At 41.7% G+C, this 25767-nt stretch overlaps 1 protein-coding gene across 2 annotated transcripts in view; it reads left to right on the top strand.

Annotated features, from left to right (window-relative positions):
• Positions 1–25767, top strand: part of TRPM3 (transient receptor potential cation channel subfamily M member 3) — a 529690-nt gene that overhangs the window by 430819 nt on the left and 73104 nt on the right. Inside the window, exons 11-19 of one of the 2 annotated variants that reach the window (XM_047767762.1) lie at positions 1046–1146; positions 2532–2666; positions 8574–8624; positions 17773–17808; positions 17977–18117; positions 19382–19411; positions 20819–21108; positions 21735–21963; positions 24674–24841. In XM_047767762.1, coding sequence (XP_047623718.1) covers positions 1046–1146; positions 2532–2666; positions 8574–8624; positions 17773–17808; positions 17977–18117; positions 19382–19411; positions 20819–21108; positions 21735–21963; positions 24674–24841 — 1181 coding nt within the window. The remainder of the gene's footprint in view (positions 1–1045; positions 1147–2531; positions 2667–8573; positions 8625–17772; positions 17809–17976; positions 18118–19381; positions 19412–20818; positions 21109–21734; positions 21964–24673; positions 24842–25767) is intronic. The other variant, XM_047767760.1, reaches the window with a different exon arrangement.

Genomic DNA, 25767 nt, shown 5'->3' with positions numbered 1-25767 from the left:
ATGGGTCCAAGGTCATACAGAAGCAAAGTGGCAGGCTCGGATCCTCTGACTGTAGCTCAACGCCCTCTCCACCTGCCATCCTCAGCCCCACATCCTGCTGCTTGGCAGGTGGCATGTATGGACAGGATGCATTGACCTAAACCAGCTGTCCCAGTAAGCCATCTTTGTGATGATAGAACTGTTCAGCATCTGCACTCTCCAATTCAAAGCCCACCAGCCCCGTGTGTTTATTGAGCACTTGAAATGTGACTAATACAGGTGAAGAAGTAAAGTTTTGTTTTTATTTAGTTTTCATTAATTTAGCTTTAAATAACCACATGTGGAGAGTGCAGATCTAGTGACAGAGTCTGGAAAATAATGGGAAACTGAAAAATTGTGCTGTGATAAGACACTTGTTTGCTTTTCTCTTAAAAGGTGCTCTTAACTCTTTTCCAGTGCAGTGCTAAAGCTGGCTCCCTAGTTGAAGGGGGCACCATCACCATGCAATATACAATTTAAATGATGCTTTGAAGCCAGTGATTGGCCAGCAGAAACAAAATAAAATGTGTTATAGAGCAGCTCTTCTCAAATTTCACGGTACACAGGAGTCACCTGGGATCTTGTTGAAATAGAGTCTGATTTAATAGGTTGGGGGTGGAGCCTGAGGTTCTGCATTTCTAGCAAGCACCCAGGTGATGCTGCTTCTGCTGCCCCATGGACCATGCTTGGACTAGCAAAGCTGCAGAGCAGCGGTCCTCACCCGGCTGATCCTGTCTCCCTTTCCCCTGGAGGCATTTGGCAACATCTGGAGATATTTTTGATTATTATGACTTGGTGGGGCAGTTACTGTTGGCATCTACTGAGTTGAGTCCAGAGATGCTGCAAAATATTCTACAGAGTATTGGACATGATAATTATCCAAGTTTGTTAGGCCCTGCTGTGTGGCCGAGTGTACTCTCCAAGAAGAGGGGGGTGGATGAGAAAACAATGGAGTGGGTCTTCTCGGAATAATAACTGATTACTGTTTTCTGTCTCCCATTCTTCTCTCCCACTTGTCTACACACAGGAGCCAATGCCTCAGCCCCAGACCAGCTGAGCTTAGCTTTAGCCTGGAACAGAGTTGACATCGCTCGCAGCCAGATCTTTATTTATGGGCAACAGTGGCCGGTAGAGTATAATGTTGTCACCCCCTGAAAAGCCCACTTCCTTGGGCAAGGGTATTTATTCAAGGAATCTCTGAGAGCGGCTCTGGAAAGCGCTGCTTTTTCTTTAGGGGAGAAATTTTCTTTTGTAGCTGTCCTCATACGCAGCTCCCTTTCTTATGTTTAGGAAAACACTGTCACCTGGTGGAAGGTATGACAAAGCACAACTCCAAATATTCCGAACATTTTCATCTCTTTAAGTGGCCTTTGATAGCAATTTTTAGCTCCAACTGATGCCATTTCTTTTACATGCCGTAAAATATATGTAAGACAAAATTGTATTAATTAAGCTTAAGGAAAGAGTGGAATTAGAAGCTTGCTTCTGGTTGTCTTGGATGTTGCTGCTTCCACGTGGCGGCACCCCATGCTGGTGCGTGCCTGGGTTGCACCTCAGGATGCAGAATTAGCAGGCTTCCACGTGCAGGTGCCATCTGGTCCTGGAGGCTGAGCACAGGTCCTCCCTGTTCCCAGGAACAACAGAGGCAACCAAAGCTTTATATAACTGTTCTTGGTTTGTTTCCCTCAACTGGCTCTACCAAAAATAAAAACTTGGAAAATTGACCATTGGTTGGTGTATGCATGTATCCCCAGGAGGCAGCCAGCAGCCTGGAATTTGATTTCTGTGTCTGTAATCACTGAAGGACAACACCTTCATGTACAAGTCTTTTTTAACCCTTCCTTTCCCTCAGTTAGCTTCTGCCTACGATGGAGCTCCAGGCTTCATTTAGTACAAATGGATTGCAAGTGTGGATAGATTTATCAAGGAGTCCGGTACTAGGAAATTTTCATGAAAGAAATTAAAGAAAACCCTAGTAAACCGACCAAGTGACCTAAATAGTTACTGGGTCTCCATGTAGAAATGGGCAAGACAGAGGCAAAGTAGTATCACTTAACTGGAATAAAAAGGAAAAGCCTAATTTCTGGTCTGTTTACTAGGATCCCTCTTCTCAAAATGCAGCCAGGGAAGATGCGGAGCCTAAGGAAGATGAACATGAAGTACCCACTTTGACACTTAAGTGGTTTTATAGAAGTTTGCTCAGAGAGTTGGGAGAGGAAAAGCCTTGTAAACCCATGCACCTTCTCCAAATCCAGAACAAAACAGAGATTTGAGTAATAAATAACTTTGGAACTAGAAATCCTTCTGTTCTGTTTGCAAAGACAGGCCTCACCACACAGGAGAGATTATGACTGTCCCAAAAATGGAGTTGGGAAACTCTTGCTAGCATGTTCTTGGATGCGCTAAAGGTTTACCAAATGTCAAAGACATCCATTTCTAAATTCTTCAGGTGAGCACCAGAGAACTGCACCCCTAGACCCTGGGGCAGACTAACTCAGTGACTTGATTTTCAGGTGGGGTCTCTGGAGCAAGCCATGTTGGATGCCCTAGTTCTGGACAGAGTGGATTTTGTGAAATTACTCATAGAGAATGGAGTAAGCATGCACCGTTTTCTCACCATCTCCAGACTAGAGGAATTGTACAATACGGTAGGACCAAGCTAAGGCACTTTTTATTTTCTCTACATTCTTTTTGTTTTACCTTCTCCTGCCCCTCCACATGTCTGTGAGTCCCTGCCCTCCCTCCAAATGCATGGATCATTTTCCACAAATGCTCCCTTAGACCTGTGTAGACAAACTCCAAGTCACCAGGCTTCCACTTGTTTTAACTGCTCAGTTGTCAGCATCTAAAGAGGCAGAAGTGATCACTGAAAGGTAATATCCTCAGGTCCTTACACAAAACCACAAGACTCTGGAAATTAGAACACGCTTTATTCTATAAGCCCAGAGGGTGTTTGAGGCAATCAGCAGAGAAGGATTGATTTAATTCCAAGCATCAAAGGAGGTCGATTAACTCTCCTGTACCATCTTGTTATCCTCAGAGCTATTGAGGTTCATTCATTTTTCCACTATAAGGGAATAATATGCAAAATACCTCTTGTTTGGAGTTACCCAGAAATATTTTTTACTTTGTTTTGTAATGATTTGGTAATTTCTTCACTAGGGATACCAAGACGTAATTTAAAGACAACCTACTATTAATGAAGTTTTGGAGAGTACTTAGTGAGTTATGCATTGGCTCTGAGCTCATACTCATTAAAATCCAATGAAGTTTAAAGAGTAGATTCCATTTTCCCCCATTTTACAGGTGAGGAAACTGAGGCCAAGAAGTGAATTGGTTTATTCAAGATCACAAAGTTTCTAAGTAAAAAAAGAAGCCAGTACTGAACCAAAGCTTCTTTCGCAGAGATTTTTCTTCCCCTCATTTGTCACAATGCTTTTTTGTCCCACCACCCACAGCACTAATGAGATGGAGCTTATTGATCTGTCCCCAGCCAGTGGCAGGTATTACCTGGTGTCACCCTGGCTTTATAACATTCCCACTGCTGGAGGTAGAAAATGAGTTAGCAGAGTGGCCCCACGCTTCTATTTTCTCTGCATATTTTTCTTGGTTCAGCATAGCAAGAATTTCAATAAGAATAATGGGCCAAAATAGCAGAGCGGGAGACCTAGCCTCTGTCCCCCAATAGAGATCGAGGATCAGGCATCTATCCACACACAAAGACAGCTCTAGGAAAGCTCAGGAGCCCAATTAAGAAGCCCCAGCAACATGTAGAATGAACAACAACAAAAATCTGAGAATAACCACATAAAAAGGAGAGGAAGAACAGCTTCACTGTGCCTGTATCACCCTGTCTCCCGATGCCACCGCTGCTCTCTGCCAAGAGGAAGCTTCTCAGCTACAGAGAGTTCTCCTCCAGGAAAGGGAGAGCCAGCTGATGAGCCTTTCAGGGCACCGCACAAAGGACATGCTTTGGTTTCACCCCACCCAGAGACCTGTAAAGCTGAGACATACTGTGATGGTTGGGTACATAGTATCAGCCAGGCTAATGGCTGAGTGACAGCAGCTCCCAGTGACTTGCTCTGCCCCCAGCAGCTTTCAGCCCTGATTAAACCAGTGGCCAGCACAGCTGCCACAGACCCTTGCAGATTTCATTGGGTTTTGTCCTATAGATATCTGCCTTTATAGACACCAGCTACCTGAGTCCCTTACCACTCCCTCTCCCTCACCACTGCTGGAGCCGGGGATCCACACCAGTGGCCAGTACAGGCCTCTGTGGCTACAGGATTGCAAGGGCATACAGACTACACCCCCACAGCTGACCCCCACCACTGTATACACTCTGAAGCTGGCACCTCCAAGCTGTGTGCCTACACACTGCTGGTCAAATGCCCCTCACCACTGCCATGGAAGTGCAAGACTCTGCAGCTACAGGAGTACACTCCTGCAGCCAAGCCTCCCACAACTGCATGTGGGCCTGGATTCAGCCCTGTCTCCTGTCATTGCCCTGCACCACTAGGCTCACCCACACCTGGTCCCCCCAGCTCTTCACCTGCATGCCCCCAGCCCAACCCCCTCCACTGGCTTCCTCCACCACACACATAGCCATGGGGAAAGCCTACAGCCACAGGAGTGCATCCCAACAGCCAGGGCTCCTGAAGCTACTTGTGGGCCCAGCTCTTGTTCTGTCTTCTATCACTGGCCTAAACTACTGGGCTTGCTTCCAAATAGCTTCTCAGCTGTGCACCTGCAGCCTGCTGACCTAACACTTGTCACTAGCTTACACTGGACTTCATGCACCCATGGTGACAACCTGCAGCCACAGGAATGCACACCTATAGACAGGATTCCCACAGATGCCAATGCACCTGCAGTTGGCCCCAACCCTTGCTGCAGGGCCAGGCTTCCAACACTGCCTGGGTGTTCGCACCTGGCTCCTTCCACTACATAGGCCCCTATAGCTGGTCCCTGAGCCAAATGTGTATGTACCACCAACTTCAGCTACCATGCCTGCCTTTCTTGGCCCCTAGCTGCTGGACCTGGAGGCAATGAAGACCCCAACAGCCCCTGCAGCAAAACAAGAATAAACCAAGCCCAAAGTTAACAAAAGAAGGAAATAACAAAGGGCAGAAGTAAATGAAATAGAGACCAGAAAAACAATTTAAAAGATTAATGAAACAAAGAGTTGGTATTTTGAAAAGATAAAAAAAAAAACCTGACAAATCTTTAGCTAGAATTACCAAGTAAGAGAGAAGACACAAATAAATAAAATTATAAATGAAAGAAGACACATTAAACTGATATCACATAAATGCAGAGGATCATAAGAGGCTACTGTGGACAAGAATATGCCAACAAATTGGATATCATAAAATAAATGGATACATTCCTAGAAACATACAACCTACTAAGTCTGAATCATGAAGAAATAAGAATTTTGAACAGACCAAAAACAAGTAAGGAGATTGAATCAGAAATTTAAAACTTCCCAATAAAGAAAAGTCCAGGACCAGATGGTTTCACAAGTGAATTGTACCAAACATTTAAAGAATTAATTCCAATTATTTTCCAAATTTTCAAAAAAAAATGAAGATGAAGGAGTGTGCCCAAACTTATTTTAGGGGGATAGCATTAATACAACAGCAAAGACAGCTAAAGATACTGCAATAAAACTACAGGTCAATATCCTTGCTGGATATAGATGCAAAAATTCTCAGCAAAGTACTGAGAAACCAAATTGAAGCACATTAAAAAAGATCATACCCTATGATCAAGTGGAATTCATCCCCAGATACAATGATGTTTCAATATATGCAAATTAATAAATGTGAAAAATCACATTAATAATATGAAAGGCAAAAATCATATGATTATATCAAAATATGCACAAAATATATTTGACAAAATTCAACATCCTTTTGTGGTAAAAATTCAACAAATTGGCCATTGAAGTAAAACACCTCAACATAATAAAGATACAAATAAATGGAAAGGTATCTCATGTTCATGAATTAGAAATGCTAATATTGTTAGAATGACCACACTACCTAAAGCCATCTATAAATAGATTTAGCACAATCCCTCTCAAAATTTTGATGACACTCTCACAAAGATAGGAAAAACAATCCTAAAATTTGCATGAAGCCACAAAAGACCCTGAATAGCCAAAGCAGTCTTGAGAAAGAAGAATGAAATTATATCACAAAATTATGGTAATCAAAACAGTATGGTATTGGCATAAAAACAGACACATAGATAGACCCATGTAGCAGAATCAGAAGCCAAGCAAAAAACTCATGCATATATGGTTAACTAATATTAAACAAGTGAACCAAATATAGATAACAATATGGACGTTCCTCAAAAAAATGGGGGCTCAGGGGTGGGGGAAATGGAGAGATGTTAGCCAAAGGGTACAAACTTTCAATTGTAAGATGAATAGTTTTAGGAATTAATGTACAGCATGGCAACTACAGTCAACAGTATTATATTGTATATTTGGAAATTACTACTAGATCAGAGCTTTAATGTTCTCACCATAACAACAACAAAATGGTAATTATATGAGGTGAAGGATGTGTTAACTAATCTCATTGTGGTAGACATTTCACTATACATACAAGTATCAAATCATCATATTGTACACCTTAAACTTAACATAATGTTATATGTCAATTTTGTCTCAATAAATCTGGGGGGAAAGAATAATGAAGTTTTCAGTAAAATAAAGGAAGAACAGAGTTGAATGACCTTCATATCAATCAGAGAATCAAGAGAGTAGAGTGGCTTATTCTAATAATTGGGAAGTATGTAGGTCAGTTATAGATCAAGAAAGGCCAGTAAACTTCATTACTCCAGTCAACTCTAACCAATTGTTCCCCAGAGTATTCTGTTGGAAAGGATTTGGGACAGTGGATGCCCTCCATAATAGGAATAGCTAACATTTATTGAATGCTAAGTACTGTTTTAATAGTTTTGTAAACATTTAATCACTTAATCCTCACAACAATCCTACCAGATAAGTGGTTTTATTACCCTCATTTTAGAGATATTAAGACTGAGTCACAGTTAAGCAGCTTGCCCATGGTCATAGCCAGTGAACATCAGGGTCAGGGTTGGTGCCAGGCATTCTGACCCCAGAGTCTGTGTGTTTAACCCCTACACAACACTGCATCCCTCAGTGGAAAAAGAGTTCTGATGAGTCTCTGTGTGAAGCCTCTGGTAGCTGAGGCAGTACACAGGAATTGTCTCAATTTGTGAATGTGTTCCAACAGTACGTAAGGATTTGCCCTCACTTTTTGAGATCTCCAGATAGAGCGTCTCCAGATAGAGCAAACAAAAATACAGAATGCCCAGTTAGATTTGAATTTCAGAAAAACAAGTAATTTTTAGTATAAAAGTATGTCTCAGATATTCATGGGACATACTTATATTTGAAATTATTCATTATTATTGGTCAAAATGTACAAATTTCTAGTTAGAAAATAAATAAGTTGTGGGGATGAAATGCACATCATGGTGATGACAGTTGATAGCATCATATCACATATTTGATTGTTACCAAGAGAGTAGATCTTTACGGTCCAGATCACAAGAAAAAATTAGGGAACTATATATGTATGGTGACAGATATTAGACAGACTTATTGTGATGATTATTTTTCCATATATACAAATATTGTCACTACATTGTACACCTGAAACTGTTATATGTCATATAATTTTACCTCAATTTAAAAATATTAGAAAACTTAAAAGCAAAAGAAGTTGTAAATCAACAGATCAAAAGATTTGATTACATTTAAAAATTTTAATTGGATATGTAAAAAAATACATAAATACAAAACAGGCCAGCAATATGACAAGGGGAAAAAGTTCAACATTCTTATTAGAATTAATCAGATGCATGAAATTTAAAACAAACAAAAAAGAAATTGTCATCTCTCTGGAATTCAAATTTAACTAGGCATCCTGTATTTTATCTGGAATTCCTATTCCTGAAAGACAACAGGATGACAAACCACTTTATTCTTACCTTAGGCAAACAAACATCTTTTGCACAATGGCAGAGTTGAACAGCTGCAATAAAGACGGTGTGGCCCACAAAATCTAAGACATTAACTATCTGACTATTTATAGAAAGAGTCTGCCAACCCCTGCTTTAGTCAGTTTCTCATTCATTCTGGGTAATAAATGAGTTGCGATTGGCAATGCGTCAAAGTGTACTTCTGAGATCATAAACTGGCCCCTTTGTCTCTCCCTCTTGCACAACTAACCTCTTAAATGATGTTCTGGCCCAGATGTCAATGGAATTGATGGCCTCCTTTGCAAAGTTTGAACCTAAAACCTCAAACGTTTTTTCTTGAGGAACCACATTCCAAAAACTTGCCAGTGTGTTTCTTTAGAAAAGACAGGTACAACTGAGCAGCTAGAACAAGGTTCATCTTAATGAAGTGCCCTTCCACCAGCCAGAACCCTTCCTTCTAGATACTTCTCGCCTTGCCAGTGAGAGCCCCTGACTAGCAAAACCATTTGATTCTTCTTTATTATTTTCAGAGACATGGGCCCTCAAACACATTGTACCACTTGGTCAGGGATGTCAAAAAGGTAAGAACCCTCTCGACTGCAGGTCGGAGGCCCTGTCTTGACTGCTTCCTGTGATTAGAAAGCGCCTGTTTTGCATGAGCTGCCAGAGTATTCCTGTCCTTGCCAGACCCTCCTCATTTCAGGGCAGTGTGTGTGTGTGCCTTTTAACTCTGACATCTCTGCTTATGTTGCAGCTGCGGTTTATCTCCAGTCTCCGTGGTTTTAGATGCTTTCATTGGACATAATGCTTTTGGATAGTGAAACTCTAGGCTTTTCTCCCATGCTGTGTGGATTTATGCCATTACCTGTATTTTTCCATGTGCTCCTCACTGTTTGGGGAGCTGGTTTCCATGCTGTCTGCATGACATGAAAGGTATCTTTCTTCACCAGCTCCTGGTACAGTGTATCACTGTCACTTCTAGCATTACACAGAGTAAGTGTAGTTCAAAGAGTCTCAGAGAAACAGAGGCTACAACATGTTTATATATTCCTTTCTGCTAATACTTTTATTTTTTTTCCGGATTTTTTTTCACATTCATCATCTAATTTGATGGAGGAGGAAAGCCAGTTGGTTTAGATAAAGTAGATTTATTCCCAATTTAAAAATGAGGAGGTTGGGAGTTCCTACCATGGCACAGTGGGTTAAGAGTCCGACTGCAGCAGCTTGGATCACTATGTAAGTGTGGGTTTGATCCCTAGCCCAGTGCAGTGGGTTAAAGGATCCAGCGTAGGTCGAAGCTGCAGCTTGGATTCAGTCCCAGGCCTGGAAACTTCCATATGCTGCAGGCGATGCCACTAAAAAAAAAAAAAAAAAAAAAAAAAAAAACAGAGAGAGAGATTGAAGCACAGGAGGTAAGAACTGTATTGAGTAGTTAGTAAGGAGCTAGGATTAGAACTTAAATACTTTAATAATAATAATAATAAGTAATAGTACCTAGGATTAGTGCTGAGTAGGTGTGTGACACTAAGCTTTCTATGTGTTTTAAGCTCATTTTCTCTTCTCAAAAGTTCTATAAAATAGAGTAATTATATTATTATCATTTATAGTATTATTTCCATTTATAGATAAGAAGGATAAGGCGAGGGGAAGTTACCTTTAATGTTAACCAAGTGCTGGTTCTCTTGCCCCATACAATCTCTTTTAGAGATAGCTTTGGTTCTGATCCCTTAACAGGGTTCCCAGAAAGTGATGTCTTAACTGCAAAGGATAAAATAGGTGGTGGCACTTCCCCTACCCCATATACATGTGCACACACGTGCGCGCGTGCGCGCTTCACACACACACGTATGCCCATCCAACCAATTTGCGGCAATTCTTTCCCTAAGTCCATCAGACATACTCAGAGAAAGCTACAAAATAAGGTTAAAAAAAAAAAAGAGTGCAAATTCTTTCATCTGCTAGAATTACCCTTTGGGTGTCCTGTAGCCACTTTTTAATTTTTCCTTCAAAAGGCCAAGCAAAGCCTATGAGGCCACTTATAATGTACCTATTAATTAGCTAGCCCTTTGCTAGTAACTTAAACCTCCTTCTGTTGGCCCTTGGGAACTTTCCTCCTATCCTCCTACAACCTTACTGAAAAATTTCTCGTCCATGTGAGTAAGTCAAGCCTGTAGTCCTGTCAAAGCGAGGGAAACAGATGTCCTAATCCAACCCAGCAACCATTTTACCAAGACCACACCCTTCCACGTTTTGCCCCGTTTCAATCTGCTGTCTACAAACCCCTTTCTCTTTTCCTCAAATCTTCCTATTTTGTTTAATTCACCTTGGCTTGAAATTGCCTGGAAAATAAACAGAGGGAGGGATCTCAGAAGATTTGATGTACGCACTCAACATGTATTCTTTGCCAAGACACTTGTTATTCATGTTCAATAAAATGTCTTGAGTTTTTCTAAAATAATAAGTAAACTAACCCCCTCACCTTAATGTAGTCTTTGTCACTGAAGGAATTATTTGGTTTTCTGAGGAGAGAGCTATGCCTCTGTCGGTCAATCCCAGCCACTGGCCAATCCAAGCCTTCATCTACCTCCCTTACCCAGTTTCTCAATATTTCGCCTGGTTTTCAAAGGGATTTTTGCAGTTAGATTTTACTGAGTACTAATGATCAAGATACTTCCTAATAGGTTCTTTCCCTTGAAGAACTCTACTTAATAATATCATTTTCTTTTTTCTGAAATCCCATTAGCTGCCTCTTACATCTGCTTACATTTAGAAAACATGTAGAGTATTTTTAAGGTAAGGGGTTTCTTTAACTTCTTAGCCAGAGACGTACCTCAAAAATGTTATGGACCAGCAAGAAAGGACAGGATGGTAAGAATGTGGGAGGAAGGACTATCAGTTAGGAGCAGTTTTATTTTTCTTTTAAATGTGATTCAAATGCCAGAGCAAGAATATAGTTATATAAGGATTTGTTTACTTACTAATTTAGTAGCAGGAAAAATATAAATCACTCAGGATAGTACTGTACTGGCTTAGGAATGATTTATCCTTTTTCTTGGGAAAAGAGACTGCCAATATGGTGGGGAAAAAGGAAAGTCTGTGTTTAGTTTCTTCCCTTGGGAAGAAATAGAGGCAGGAAATGCAGACTTCATTTATTTTTCTGACAAAGGTGAGTGTCTGACTATTGGAGAGCAAGAAAGAATAACAATGGTGTCCAAAGGAACGGAAGTGTCTATGTTGTTTGGATGAAAGAAGCTGGAAATGAGGGGCTTTTTTGTGTTTTTTAAAGAAGTGAATGAGAAATTAATATTGGTGTATATCTTCTTAAGATGGTTCCAGATGACTTCCAGCAATTTTTTCCAATAAGATATGCAAATATCTACAAAAATTAGGTTGAAAATGCTAAGAAAATCTCAGGCAGCTTGAACAGTTTTCAAAATTAGTGAGCATAATAATTAGCATGTGTTTTGTGCTTTATGATTATGGGACTTTATGTATCTATTAATTCATTTAATCTAAGGCAAAAATTAATCAGTCTGTGATAAGCCCCAGTACAAAATAAATGCTATTCAAAAGTTAGAAACACAGTTCTGGACCGTAAACATACTGTTTGATAACATATCTGTAAAATTAAATGTAACTAACCCTTGAGAACACAGAGAATGGATTTAGGAATTATGAGGCCATCATAAAGTTAACCAGCATGACATCTCCAAGTTCAACTCTCCTTTGAAACCAATAGAACTGAACATGGAGAATTGCTCCCAAGGTATTTTCGGACTCTCAAATTATTTATATCATGGGAAGCGATGAGGTAAAATTACTATTCAGCATCAATCAGAAATTTAAAATGATACCAGCCAACCCAGTTCCCTGAACCGTTTTCATGCATAAATCCATTGGACGTACCAATGCTCTCATACTAAATCAGAGCGGCCTAAGTCTGTCTGCTTTTCCATGGAATCTAACATGCCATTTTAGTAGCTGACTGTCTGCTCAATTTGTGCCTCTGTGTGTTTTTAAGTAGTAGTTGTTCTTTCTTAAATTAAATGTGCTAATACTTCAGAGAGCCTGAATTATCCCTCCCCACCAAAGGAGGGTGATATCTGAGTCTTATATGGAAAGAGTGGTGAATTTCTAACTTAAAATTCATTTTTATGGGAACCAAGACCTAGAGCTTTACAGAATTTTAAAGAAAAAGCACTTCAGATGCACTTGGGGGAAAGAGAGGACTTTTTTGTAACTCCAGCTGCTTCACAAATTTGCAAAAGCATTCTCAAATTTTGCAAATGGGTTGCTCAGTGTACTGCCACGCCCAACACTGAAAAAATGTCCTCTGTTCCCATGAATTTTCACCAGGACAGTCTTTTCCCCACTCTGCATTGGTAAATCTGACCACTAGCTATCATTTTACACCTTGCAGACCTTAGAAAGGAAAAGTCTTGTTTTGAAGGCTTGTTTTGAATTTCAAAGAAAAAAAAGTTTCCTAAACAGTTGAAATCTGATCTGACATCTGCACAACAGAGGGCAGTTAGAAGTACAGGTCTAATAAGTGAATTTAAATTATTCTTTTAATTAAAAGATATCTTTAGGCGTGGCATGGATTTAAATTTACCTTCAGAGTGGTAACTCATAGCATGAAAAAAGGAGATAACGTTTTCAAGTTGTCAAATTTACTTACCCATAGATCCAAGCCTCTCTTTTACTCTGTGGATCAAATTATTTGAATCCTGTGGCTTGCTATGTGCTGTAAGTCATGAAATGGGAAGTAAGTTTTCAGGCTTTACCAGTTACCAAAGTAATTGGGAGTGAGGAATAACAGAAATAGCAGGCAGAATGAATATTATGCCCGTATATTGACTACCTATTTGAAAAGGAGCCAAGCAAAGAAGACTCCTCCAGAAGGTTTTTGGACGTTACCTGTTGGAATATGAGGTGGAAATTTCTCTGCTTTTTCTAAAGGAGGTGGATGTTTTGAGCATAGCCCCATCCTTTTCTATCCCTTTACCCTTACTTCTCTCTAAGCCTGCATCTCCACCAACTAAACTCCAGGGGATTACAGGAAATTGCATCAGCTCTGGATGCTCTGGACAGGGGTCTTTGCCCAGCGATCTGGCAGCAGGGGAATAAGAGCAGCCTGCCAGGTAGTGATCAAACAACTGGACCTTTAGAAATAGGACCTTAGAAGTAACTGTGTCCGCACTTCCTTGTTTCAGAGCATGAACTGAAGGGATGATGATCTGTCCAGGTCAAATGAACAGAGAGGAGCTGATTTGTCCAGGTCAGATGGGGGGAGAGCAGGACCACAGTTCATCCCAGTGCTTATTTCCACTGTGGAGGGTGGGGGTCGTGTTGCTGGCTGTTCTCTGCACATTGGTGGCATATGTAGATCACAGGTAGTCAAGACACTCAGTCCAGCACCTCAGACATTCACCAATGTCACCCCTCAGAGTTTGCCCAAGGTACAGTCAGCCCAGGAGACCCAAATTGTACCTGCTTTCATGAAATCTATTTCTTCTTCCCCAGAGGTTTCCGTTCTTTCTAGTAAAAACTGTAAAATGAATGTCCCTTAATTCCTCAGCTCCCCAAAGCATCTGGGAAGCAGCAAATGCAATGTAGTCTAAGTTCAAACACATTACCTGATATCATTTCAACAAGGGCATCTGATTCTCTCCTTATCCTCTAATCCTGCAATCTACTCTCCATCCCTTTTCCTGGCCTTATTACACATATGAAACAGAACAGGCAGACAAATGCTGGGGCTGGAGAAACCCTCATTGGCTTTGTTTAGCTGACCATCCCCCCCTTGTGGTAAAATAGAATGCAGGCTCGTTCCTTTCAGGCCCTCACTCAAAGTTGGGTGACCCAGATGGTCACCAGATCCTTTCTCCTGCTTTAGACCAGATCATACAAAGTTACTCCTTACATAAGAAGTTTCTAAGAAAAGAAGATTCCAGCACCTTCTATGGTAGTATATAAGCCTATCAACCCTTAATTAATTTGCATAAAATTTTGCAAAACAATGTTGCCATTGTTTCCAAAACATTGGCAAAAAGTGTTGCCCCTCTAAAATTTTTATTTATTTTGAATTTTGCTATTATCACTTTCCCGATAAACCACACTTTACAGACACCTCAAAAGCATAAGTATTACTATTCGCTATTAGTCTTTAGATTTCTTGATCTTGTTCTTAGAATTCAAACTGATGTTCACACATAGATTTCTCAAAAGAAAATACATAGGTGTTGTGCTCATTATTACCCACATCTTAAATTTATAAAATTGTTACAAGATTAAAAATAGGCACAGGAGGGAGTTCCTGTTGTGGCTTAGTGGAAACGAATCTGACTGGCATCCATGAGGATGCAGGTTCGAACCCTGGCTTTGTTCAATGTTAACAGACGTTGCTGTGGGTTGTGGTGTAGGTCTCAGAAGTGGCTCAGATCCTGCGTTGCTGTGGCTGTGGTGTAGGTCAGCAGCTACTGCTCCGATTTGACCCCTAGCCTGGGGAGCTGCATATGCCATAGGGCAGCCCTAAAAAGACCCAAATAAATAAATAAATAAAAATAGGTACAGGAGCTCCTGTTGTGGCTCAGGTTGAGAACGTGATTTAGTATCTGTGAGGATGTGGGTTCAATCCCTGGCCTTGTTCTGTGAGTTAAGGATCTGGAGTTGCTGTGGCTGTGGTGTAGGCCAGTAGCTGTAGCTCTGATTCAACCCAGCCTGGAAACTTCCATATGCCACAGGTGCAGTTTTAAAATAAGTACAAAGAAAAGAAAAAATAGGCACAAAGTTATAGACTTGCTGTGATTGTGGCTCAGTAGCATCACAATGAAACTTTGGAAGATGTTTCTGAAACCTAGTGCTTGAGCATTACAGACCCCATGGTAACCCTGGTGTTCATCCCCTTTTCCTAGGAAGAAAACTGAGGCCTTAAGAGAAAGTGGCTGCTTTGTGAAGAGTGGACAGAGTCCAGAGCAGCTGACTCGTAGCCAGTGCTCTTTCCCCTGTAGGCTTCACAGTGCCAAGGAAAATAGCACAGATGGGGTGAGCCTTGCCTGGAGGTCATTCTTGTAGGAGCCAAATGCATAGAAAATGAGGCTGACCCAGGCATGTCACCCTCTGGGGCTCTTCCACTCTTGAAATAACGGCCTTGCCTAACCATCTAGTAAGAGCCAGACAATACAGAAACTGCAGCCTTGTTAACCTGCCCAAAATAATAGAAAAAATGGTTGCACAGGTAGTAGTTTTTGATTCAGTTTAATGTTTATGGAAAGGACAATACCTGACATATTGCTAAATTAAAATAAATTTCTCTAAGTTCCCATTTAAAGAAATCAGAAGATCGATCTTTCTCAAGAGCCTGAGGACAGCTTAACTTGCAGATTCAGTTAGACTAAAGAGATAATCTTCAAACAAAGGAGATTTCAAAATTCTGAGAAAGGTGGGGAGGAGAGTGGGAACTGTTTGGGGGACTGGGAAAATTCAGCTCAAGTAATGGATCTCAGGTAGAGTTCTGATGGGCCAAGGTCAAGGAAGGAAGGACCTAGTGTCTCAAAGTGCTTTGGCCGCATATAAACTGCCCTCACACAGTCCCATTCTGTTCATCCAGCTCAAATTAGATTCCATGCCAGCCTTGTGCCCCAAGAAAAGGGAAAGGTAAAACCTGATGGGCAGGGCTGGGAAGTAAGTCTAAGGACAGCAAGGAGTCTAAAAAGCAACACTGGGATCTCATACCTTTGGGCTGGTGCTTCAACTGCTATCCCTTGTTCTGACCTGCTGAGAATATGTAGTGGATACAGATATGTATTTCAAGTCAGGCTTCCCAGCAAAGGGTGACCCATAGACCCTGGCTACTTAGTTGTCAACGTATTACTAAAAAGTCCCAAAGTGAGATTTGATTCCAGCCACATCAATTAATTTCACTCCTTATTCACATTTTTGACCAAAAAAATAATTAGATAAATAAAAAAGTCTTGACTGCCTACCATACACGAGGCACTGGGAACACAAAGATAAATAAAACAATTAAAAATACAAAGTTGGGAGTTCCTGTTGTAGCTTAGTGGGTTAAGAACACAGCATATTGTCTGTGAGGATGCAGGTTTGATCCCTGGCCTCAGTCAGTAGGTTGGGGATCCGGTGTTACCACAAGCTGTGGTGTAGGTCACAGATGTGGCTCGGATCCAGCATTGCTGTGGCTGTGTTGCAGGCGAGCAGCTGCAGCTCCGATTTGACCCCTTGCCTGGGAACTTCAAATGCTACAGGTGAGGAAAGAAGAAAGAAAGCAAGCAAGAAAGGAGGGATGAGGGAAGAAAAAAGGAGAAAAGAAAAAGAAATGAAGTTACAGGGTTTGATGATAGGATACATTAGGCCGCCTCTAACCCTGAATCCCTTTCAAATGGATGCTGTTAACCATAGGAATGCTGAGTAAGTATAGTTGAAAACCTAGCTTCAGTTAATAAAGCTACATAAGCTAATTTCTAAATGACAATGTTTATCTTAGTACACTATGAATTTCCTGATTCTGCTGTATAATCCCACCTAAACCTTAACGTAGTAGAACAGCAGTTTAACAAACTTTGAAGCATATCAGAATCACCTCACAAAGCAGCTCATAAAGTGTATAGAGGCTCATATATTGAGGTAGGACAAGGTCCAGACCTTTACACTGTCACCAAGTTTTCTGGGAGGTTCTGATACCACCAATGTTGGAAAACTACCACTGTCACTTATGAGCAGCTTCTGTGAAGTGGCAGAAGACTCGCACAGCATCCTGGATGGATCCTCCATTAAAAACAAAGCCCAAACTGGACGATGCCCTCAGGCTTCTCCAAAATGTACCTAAGAGCACAGGGCGCTAGGCTCCCTACATGGCATGGTACCCCAGCCCTGCATGGTATAGAGCGCATTCCTGCATCAGGCAACTAAACCAGACAGTGAGATTTGATCAATGATGCCCTTGGAACTCACTGTGAGCTCAGAATTTCTCACAAACAGAGCTAATTCTTCCTTGGCCTAAAAAAGCCAGGATTTTCCTCAAACCCTGTATAGCTCCCTTTTGAAGGAGAAATAAGTAGATAATAATGATAATAAAAAACCTCTTCTGTTTTTGCATCTATATGTGCAACAGCTAAACCTCACACCATAGACTAGCTTTAAGCGCTAGTCTTTGAACAAAAATATGAAAAATCTCTTTCATTCTAAGAAAATAAATATTGATAAACTTTCTTTTCTTATTGCACCCCCCTTTCTCTTTAAACACAAAGAATGTTCATAGAGGACTTTGCCATGACATCCATCTTGCTCTCCTTTTACTAAAAAGTGCCAGGTTTTGGTTTTTGTTTTTAACTGTTTTAGTTGTTAAAGTTTTGGGCAAAGAAGATTTGAGCCCCAAGCATATTTCACCCAAAAGCAGCCCCTGGTAATAACAATTATCTTCTGGAAGGAGTCTTCGTTTAGTGAGTGTGAGGAAATCAATGATCAGCAAGAGGAGGGCAATAGGACTGGGTCAGAGGCAGAGCAGTGAGGGGGTCTGGGGTGGGGAAGCATCTGGGGAACATAGTTCCTAGTAGCTGGGAGTGGTATCATTTTGCCATGTCTAGCCTTGTGTTTCTTTCTGCTACACTGGTGTTTTTTTCTCCCCAGCTGAAGACTTGAATAAATATTTGATTTTCTGTTATTGCCGACGATTACTGCATCTTCTTATTTAACCTATGTCTTCTTTCCAAGCGAGAATATCCAGGTTTCGGTTGGATCTATTTTAAGGTGAATTGATTAACCAGCATAATAATACATTCATATGTTTCTTTTTAAATTACTATTATTATCATCATTATTTTTACTCTAAAATAGTTACAGAACACATAGAATAGAATCCCTAGTAAACCATGCTGTCTTTTGGATTTGTGTATTTTTTCCATTTTTCCCTGATAGGGGAACCTGCCCCCAGACTACAGAATCAGCCTGATTGACATCGGCCTGGTGATTGAGTACCTGATGGGAGGGGCTTATCGCTGCAACTACACACGCAAGCGCTTCCGGACACTCTACCACAATCTCTTTGGCCCCAAAAGGGTGAGACTGGCAGCAAATTCCATTTCCTGGACTCCAGGGTGTACTAGGATGCGGTACATTTGGGGTGTGGCTTTGTTGTCCCCAAAGGGGAGATGAAATGAGAAGACAAGGGACCCAGCTCTTTTTCCCTCTGCCATCAAATCTGTTTAAAAGAGAAAAAAGGCGGGGGACACGGTACTGACTGTTACGAGTCTTTTTTCTCACTAGGTCCAATTCAAGGCAGAAACTGTCACTGAGAGTGAACCTTAATGATCAGAAAATAGGAATTATATTCAAATCAATCTTACTATCTGCCTCAGCAGTTTTCAAGGTTTTGGGACTTGGCCGTTAAAAATGATGGGAAACTAATCCGACTAGGAACCATGAGGTTTCGGGTTTGATCCCTGGCCTTGCTCAGTGGGTTAAGGATCTGGCGTTGCCTTGAGCTGTAGCGTAGGTCGCAGATGCGGCTTGGATTCAGCGTTGCTGTGGCTGTGGCGTAGGCCTGCAGCAACAGCTCTGATTGGACCCCTAGCCTGGGAACTTCCATATGCTGCAGGTGCGGCCCTAAAAAGCAAAAATAAAAAATAAATAAATGAGGACACCCCCCCCCCCCCGCAAAAGCTTTTGATCTATATGAGTTCCATCAAGTTCTGCAATTTGTTGAGTTGCCTTCTCTTCCTTCATGGTGGGGGCTTGTTTTGCATCTTACCAGCAGGACCATTGGTGCTACTGTGTGTGCTCGCACTCTCTAAATCATTGAGTGTGTTTGCCATCAGCACGTGCCTCTCTGGCCACACTCACCCTTGCTCTACTGGACAGCTGCAAGGAGAGACAGCCAGCATGAAGCAACTCAAGAGAGAGTATTTCTGAATAATATCCCAAGTCTGTAGATAATAGAGGTCTTTTAGAGGCTTAAGAAACACATCCTAGTTGGAATATTTCATTGTTCACTCAAGTGCTTTATGTCACAGAGATGTTAGCCAAGCAGGATGGTTTTAGGAAAATGGAAGAAATCTTGGTCCACAAAAGAGATTATAAACCTGCAGTTTCTACCTTTAGGCAGTCTCATCATGCCTCTCTGGTTTCCTCGTTTTCTGTAATTCAACCAAAATAACTAAATCCCTCATTCTCTTGGAATTTCTGGCCCTTTGTGGTATTTTATCTAGTGAAATGGATAAATGTTACATGGTACAATAGATTTATTTAAGGCACAGTAGGATTCTTCTCTTACCTCTATGAAAAAAAAGATCTAACTTTGTGCATAACATTTTTTTTTAAACAGCCCAAAGCCTTGAAACTGCTGGGAATGGAGGTAAGTATTTGCTCAAATTTTTAGTGTCAATTATTTATTCTCAATATTACACATTTAAATATATATATTTATATGTTTTTATTTTAATATATTTGTATATATAAATATTTATATTTATATATATATAAATGTGTGTGTGTGTATATATATATATTCATTCCAGGGGTAGAGCTTAGTACGTGATTCTAAAATAAGAAAGTAGGAGTTCCCGTCATGGCGCAGTGGTTAACGAATTCAACTAGGAACCATGAGGTTGCGGGTTCGGTCCCTGCCCTTGCTCAGTGGGTTAACGATCCGGTGTTGCTGTGAGCTGTGGTGTAGGTTGCAGACACGGCTCGGATCCCGAGTTTCTGTGGCTATGGCGTAGGCTGGCAGCTACAGCTCCGATTAGACCCCTAGCCTGGGAACCTCCATATGCCGCGGGAGTGGCCCAAGAAATGGCAAAAAGACAAAATAAATAAATAAATAAAATAAGAAAGTAAAATTTTTCCCAGTGTCAAGGGGGCAAGTCACAATAGCTTTAAAAATTCTATCATGAGGTTAATATTGCAAACAAGAAAATAAATCCTATTTCTTGAAAACCAAGAAAGCCTATAAATTCTAGTAAATGAAATCTGCTCGTGGATGTTTACAAGTGGCAACAGAGCCAAAGGCCAGAAATACTTCACAAATGTATCTAATGAAGTATGCAGAAACTTGGGATAGATTATCTGCTTCCATCTTTTGTTCATATGGTTATTGTCATGTACATGCAAATGAGAATATAGGGTGTCCTTGTTTCTTCAGCTGAAAGGGTAGTGCTGTCTATCACAAGGTACAAATAACCTTATATGCAGAGGCAGAAAATGAACAACAACAACAACAAAAATTTAAAAATACTTTTTTTAGGAATTCTCTTGTATCAATGGATTAAGGATTTGGTGTTGTCACTGCAGTAGATAGGGTTGGTACTGTGGCATGGGTTTGATCCCTGGCCCAGGAACTTCCACATGCAGCAGATGTGGCCAAAAAAAAAATACTTTTTTTAAACTAAAGTAAAACACTGACATGTTGCCATAGGACTGTGCTTATGTATTTATTATAACTTGTTTTAAAGATAAGCTTGTTCCCTTGTGGCTCAGTGGGTTAAGGATCTGGCATTGTTGCTGCTGCCACTTGGATCACTACTATGTCATGAGTTCAATCCCTGGCTCTGAAACTGCCTCATGCCACAGGCATGGCCAAAAAGAAAAAAAATAAATAAGTAAAGTTAGGCATATATAAGCTTCTGAGTTCTTTCAGAATAGGAGCTGGGATAGGATAGTTCATTTCTCAGAGCTAGGCCAGTAGTAGATATACAGTAACTATTTACTGGATTGAATGGATTCGTTTCTAACTCCGTTTCTGTTCTTTTCCCTCAAATTACAGGATGATGTTCCCTTGAGGCGAGGAAGAAAGACAACCAAAAAGCGTGAAGAAGAGGTGGACATTGACCTGGATGACCCTGAGATCAACCACTTCCCTTTCCCTTTCCACGAGCTGATGGTGTGGGCCGTCCTGATGAAACGGCAGAAGATGGCCCTGTTCTTCTGGCAGCACGGGGAGGAGGCCATGGCCAAGGCCCTGGTGGCCTGTAAGCTCTGCAAAGCCATGGCTCACGAGGCTTCCGAGAACGACATGGTCGATGACATCTCCCAAGAGCTGAACCACAACTCCAGGTTGGGCAGCCCCACAAGTGGGGTGGTCATGGAAAAGAAAGGGAAGATGGGCCCCAAGTACTGGTTGAGCTACACCATACTTTAAGGGAAGGCGGTATCACCCCAATGGTACGTGCATTCAGAGGGTGGACACAAAAACAGTTATCGATACAGAGGTCCATGCAGATACATAGATTTCATTTCTCCTCTCAACTGCTCCAAGAGTTGGGTCCCCTTTTGGGGCATATTTTACACCTGAAGGAAAATATGAGACTCTGAGAACTTAAGTAACTTATCCAAGATCACACACTTATGGTTGACAAGGCTCAGCTATGACTGAAGTCTGTCACAATTAGGAAGACATACTACTCTGATTTTCTGGGTCTGCCTCTCTCATCCATATGCCTTGCGTTGGGGGGCCTTTAGTAGAGGGATCGTGCCTCATTTGATTTACACCTGCAGTTCTGAACAAGGTATCTGGCACACAGTAAATGCTTAGTGAGCACTGGCCAGATGATCATAAGACCCCAAAAGAAACAACTAGACCACATAGCAACCACCCTTTGTGGCTTGGCAGTGGCACCCCACTTCTGTCATACAAATCTCCAGGATGGCCAAAAGACAGATCCTCACATTCTCTCCTTCAGGGACTTTGGCCAGCTGGCTGTGGAGCTCCTGGACCAGTCCTACAAGCAGGATGAGCAGCTGGCCATGAAACTGCTGACATATGAGCTCAAGAACTGGAGCAATGCCACATGCCTGCAGCTTGCGGTGGCTGCCAAGCACCGTGACTTCATCGCACACACGTGCAGCCAGATGTTGCTCACAGACATGTGGATGGGTCGGCTCCGGATGCGCAAGAACTCAGGCCTCAAGGTCAGTGTGCCAAGAAGGCCCTGTTGGCTATGAGTTCCTAGGGGTTGGTTGGAGTTTCCAAGCCAAATCCGCAGTGGCATTAGGCATTCTCTTAACTCCGGAGGGTGGTTCTAAGCCCCAACCATGCATCAGAATCTCCTGTATAGCAGGGTTTTAAAAATATATATACAGAGACAAGGGCCTACCCCCAATTCTGCTAAATCAGAACCTCTAGAGGTGGCATGCCTAGACATTAATTTTTCTCAGAAGATCCAAAGGTGATGGTCACACACAGGTACCATAGGAGGTACCATTTGCTCTATCACAAGCCATGCCATACCAGGAGACACTTACCAAGGCAACCTTTCACCTCCATCTTGGCCTGAATGCCGTAGCCCTCCCTTGGCACCATGTCATGAAGACACATTGGCTCTTATGAACTATACCTGAGAAAAATTTTTAACTGAGACAAAAATGAAATAGATTTATATGTAAAGAGTTGCAAGATAATCCTGATCTATTCTTCAGTGAAGAAAAACAAGTTGCAGACCAATATGTAGAGTCCGAATCCATCCAATTATTTTTGTTTTTTTAAAGCATATACATGTATAGTTATATCTGTATGACTTCCTTTAAAAAAAAAAAGAAAGAAAGAAAGAAAGAAAGGACACATAATGAATAGTTTATTTTTTTATTTTATTTTTTTTGACTTTTTAGGGCCACACCTGCAGCATATGGAGGTTCCCAGGCTAGGGGTCCAACTGGAGCTATAGCTGCCGGCCTACGCTAGAGCCACAGCAGTGCCAGAGCCATCCGCACCTGCAACCTACACCACAGCTCATGGCAATGCCAGATCCTCAACCCACTGAACGAGCCCAGGGATTGAACCCACAAACTCACGGTTCCTAGTCAGATTCGTTTTTGCTGTGCCACTATGGGAACTCTCTGCACAATAAATAGTTTATAGTGGTTATCCCTGCAGTTGAAAGTTCAAGAAGTAGAATGATGAGTGGCTTTTGATTTATGTTTTCTTCAATGTTTTACAAGGAAAATATTAAAGTGATAGAATTTTTTATTTTTATTTTTATTTTTTGCTTTTTAGGGCCACACCCATGGCATATGGAGGTTCCCAGGCTAGGGACTGAATAGGAGCTATAGCTGCTGGCCTATACCACAGCCACAGCAATGCAGGATCCAAGCCACGTTTGGGACCTGTACCACAGCTCACAGCAACGCCAGTTCCCTAAGCCACTGAGCAAGGCCAGGGATCGAACTTGCAACCTCATGGTTACAAGTCAGATTCGTTTCTGCTGCACCACAACAGGAACTCCAAGAATTTTTTAAAAGATGGGGGAAAAAATGGGAGGAGATGGTTGAAAGGATGTTTTAAAATGTTTTATTTGTTTGGAGTTTGTGGCTGTTACAACTGAAGCCATCCAGGCTCCTATTTACTGATAACTACTGATCTAGGTAACTCGGAGGTCAACCCAGAGCAGAAGGGCCACCAGACCAGAGCAGTGAAGCCACCCCGATTGAACCAGCTCCCCTCCCCCACTCCACCCTATCTGTGGGTTCTTGGCCCAGAGTCTCAGAAGGGTTCCACAAAGTGGGTCATGGGCATGCCAAGTCTGGCTCCCAACTCTGAGAACAGGGTGTCATGTCCCCTGAAAGCTGCCAGGCATGCCACCTGAGCCTTCCCAGGCCTGCCAGGCACCCTGAAGCAGGGTCACCACTCTTGCTTTTCCCTTAGCTGCTCTGAAGTCCCTGGGCATCCAAGCATGGGCTGTCCCTGCCTCATTACTTGCAGATCATTTTTACTGACTCTTCCTGACCTCTCTTAGCCTCTCACCTTGGTATACTTTCTTCAAGGAGATTTGTGTTCAGAAGCCTTGTACACACAACCATTTTAGGAGTGAGGGAAGAGGTGGGAGAAGATTTAGGGAACACAAATTGGATATCAGAATTATCATTCAGAAATGCACTTGGACCCTTGAAATAGAGAGTAAAATGATTGCCTCTCATGAGAAAAGCCAGTGAATTTAGTATCATCACATGGAGATTTAAGCGTGTTGTTTATACATGAGAGAAATACAAGCCTGGGCCTCCTGCGCCATTTGTGTAGGGGGATTCTCATAGTGATACAGAGAATCACTGTGTGTGTGTGTGTGTGTATTTCTGATGGATAGTAGCAAATGCCAGGAGAATGCTCTAAAATGAACAACATACCCTCCTCCAAGGACTTTCTCAAGGTCAACTTAGGACAGTATTTCTTACAGAGGTAACCAGAAGATACATTTTCTACTCTACTTGGCATTTTAGTAAATAAATGCCAGTGGACAGCCATATGAATTGATTTCACAGAGTTAAATGCTATCAAATGAATAATGGGAATCTGAAATTTTTTCCCATTTTTGCCTTGAGTAGCACCTCAATTTCCCTTGTGCAAAGTAGGTGTTAATTAGATAAAATGTATTTGGGTAAGATGCTTCGTTTCTTCAAAATCAGACTGAACTACTGTGTGTTAACAGTTCCCACATGGTTAGAAGTGACCCTCTTAGAGTGGATGTGCTTAGTTATTCAGATACACAGGTCCTCACTCTGGGCACACCCATTACTCACACAACCACACACACACACACCCCCCACACCCCAGGCTCTCTGATTCTAAGCAACCACCCTTATCTTAATCCTTTAAATGTGATTATTATTATTATCATTATTATTACTTTAGGTAATTCTGGGAATTCTACTTCCTCCTTCAATTCTCAGCTTGGAGTTCAAGAACAAAGACGACATGCCCTATATGACTCAGGCCCAGGAAATCCACCTCCAAGAGAAGGAGCAGGAAGAACCAGAGAAGCCCACAAAGGAAAAAGATGAAGAGGATATGGAACTGACAGTAAGAAAAAAACATGCAGTTATTTTCCGAGGGGAGAATCCCTAATCTACCTCCCCCATGGATACAGCTTAAGGTTTAACAACTCTTGAGGTCCACCTCCCATCAGCTGCTTTCTATTAAGTATTGAGACCCAGGTGTTATAATACTGTCCTCTTTATGCACAAATAACCTAACTAAAGGGACTAATTCTAAGTGAAATCCTTCAGCCAGGGCCAGTGGCACTTGAAAACCCAGTGAAACTCAAAAGCAAGACACCCTGAATTTCCCAAACAGACCGTGCTTTATAAACAGCCAGGTGATGCAGTTGTCCAAGCACTGGAAGAAGGAATGGGAATCTGATTCGGAAACAACTGGCTTCACTGAGCTGGAACTATTGTGCTGATCAGAAGCTGAGTCTTTATCTGTCTTCGAGGTCAGGCTCACAAATGCAGGACTAATTGAATTTTGAGGTTTGTATGGAAGGCTTTTATTAGCTCTTCCTGGTATAATTATAGAGCATGGATGCTTTGTTCTGTAGGGGGAACAGGGCAGCTGGGCACGGGACAGCCTTCTGCAACCCCTGCCGAAGCAGCAGTGTGACTGCCACTGGACTGTATCCAAAGTCTAAAAATATCACATGCTGTTAAAGGGACAAACAAGGCTTCAGAGCTTTGGAGGCATTAAGCAACAACTGCAAAGGACCTGCTAGATATCCCCAGCTTCCCCAATGGCCGTGATGACCCAAAAGGAGCTGTAGGGGGAGAAAACAAAAATTGGTTTTGCTCAAGTGACAGAAGGCCTTTGCATTATTATCCTAGTGGGACCACCCTGCAAATTGTTTTTCCTCCAGATAAACACTATTTCCTTCGAATAGGTCTTCCTAAAGATCTATTTGCAGACACAGCAGGGTATATGCTTGGGACCATTCTTTGGATGGATTAGTCATT

The sequence above is a fragment of the Phacochoerus africanus genome, chromosome 2 (assembly GCF_016906955.1).
Source record: "Phacochoerus africanus isolate WHEZ1 chromosome 2, ROS_Pafr_v1, whole genome shotgun sequence".
NCBI lineage: Eukaryota > Metazoa > Chordata > Mammalia > Artiodactyla > Suidae > Phacochoerus > Phacochoerus africanus.
This window is presented reverse-complemented; position numbering and strand designations above follow the sequence as displayed.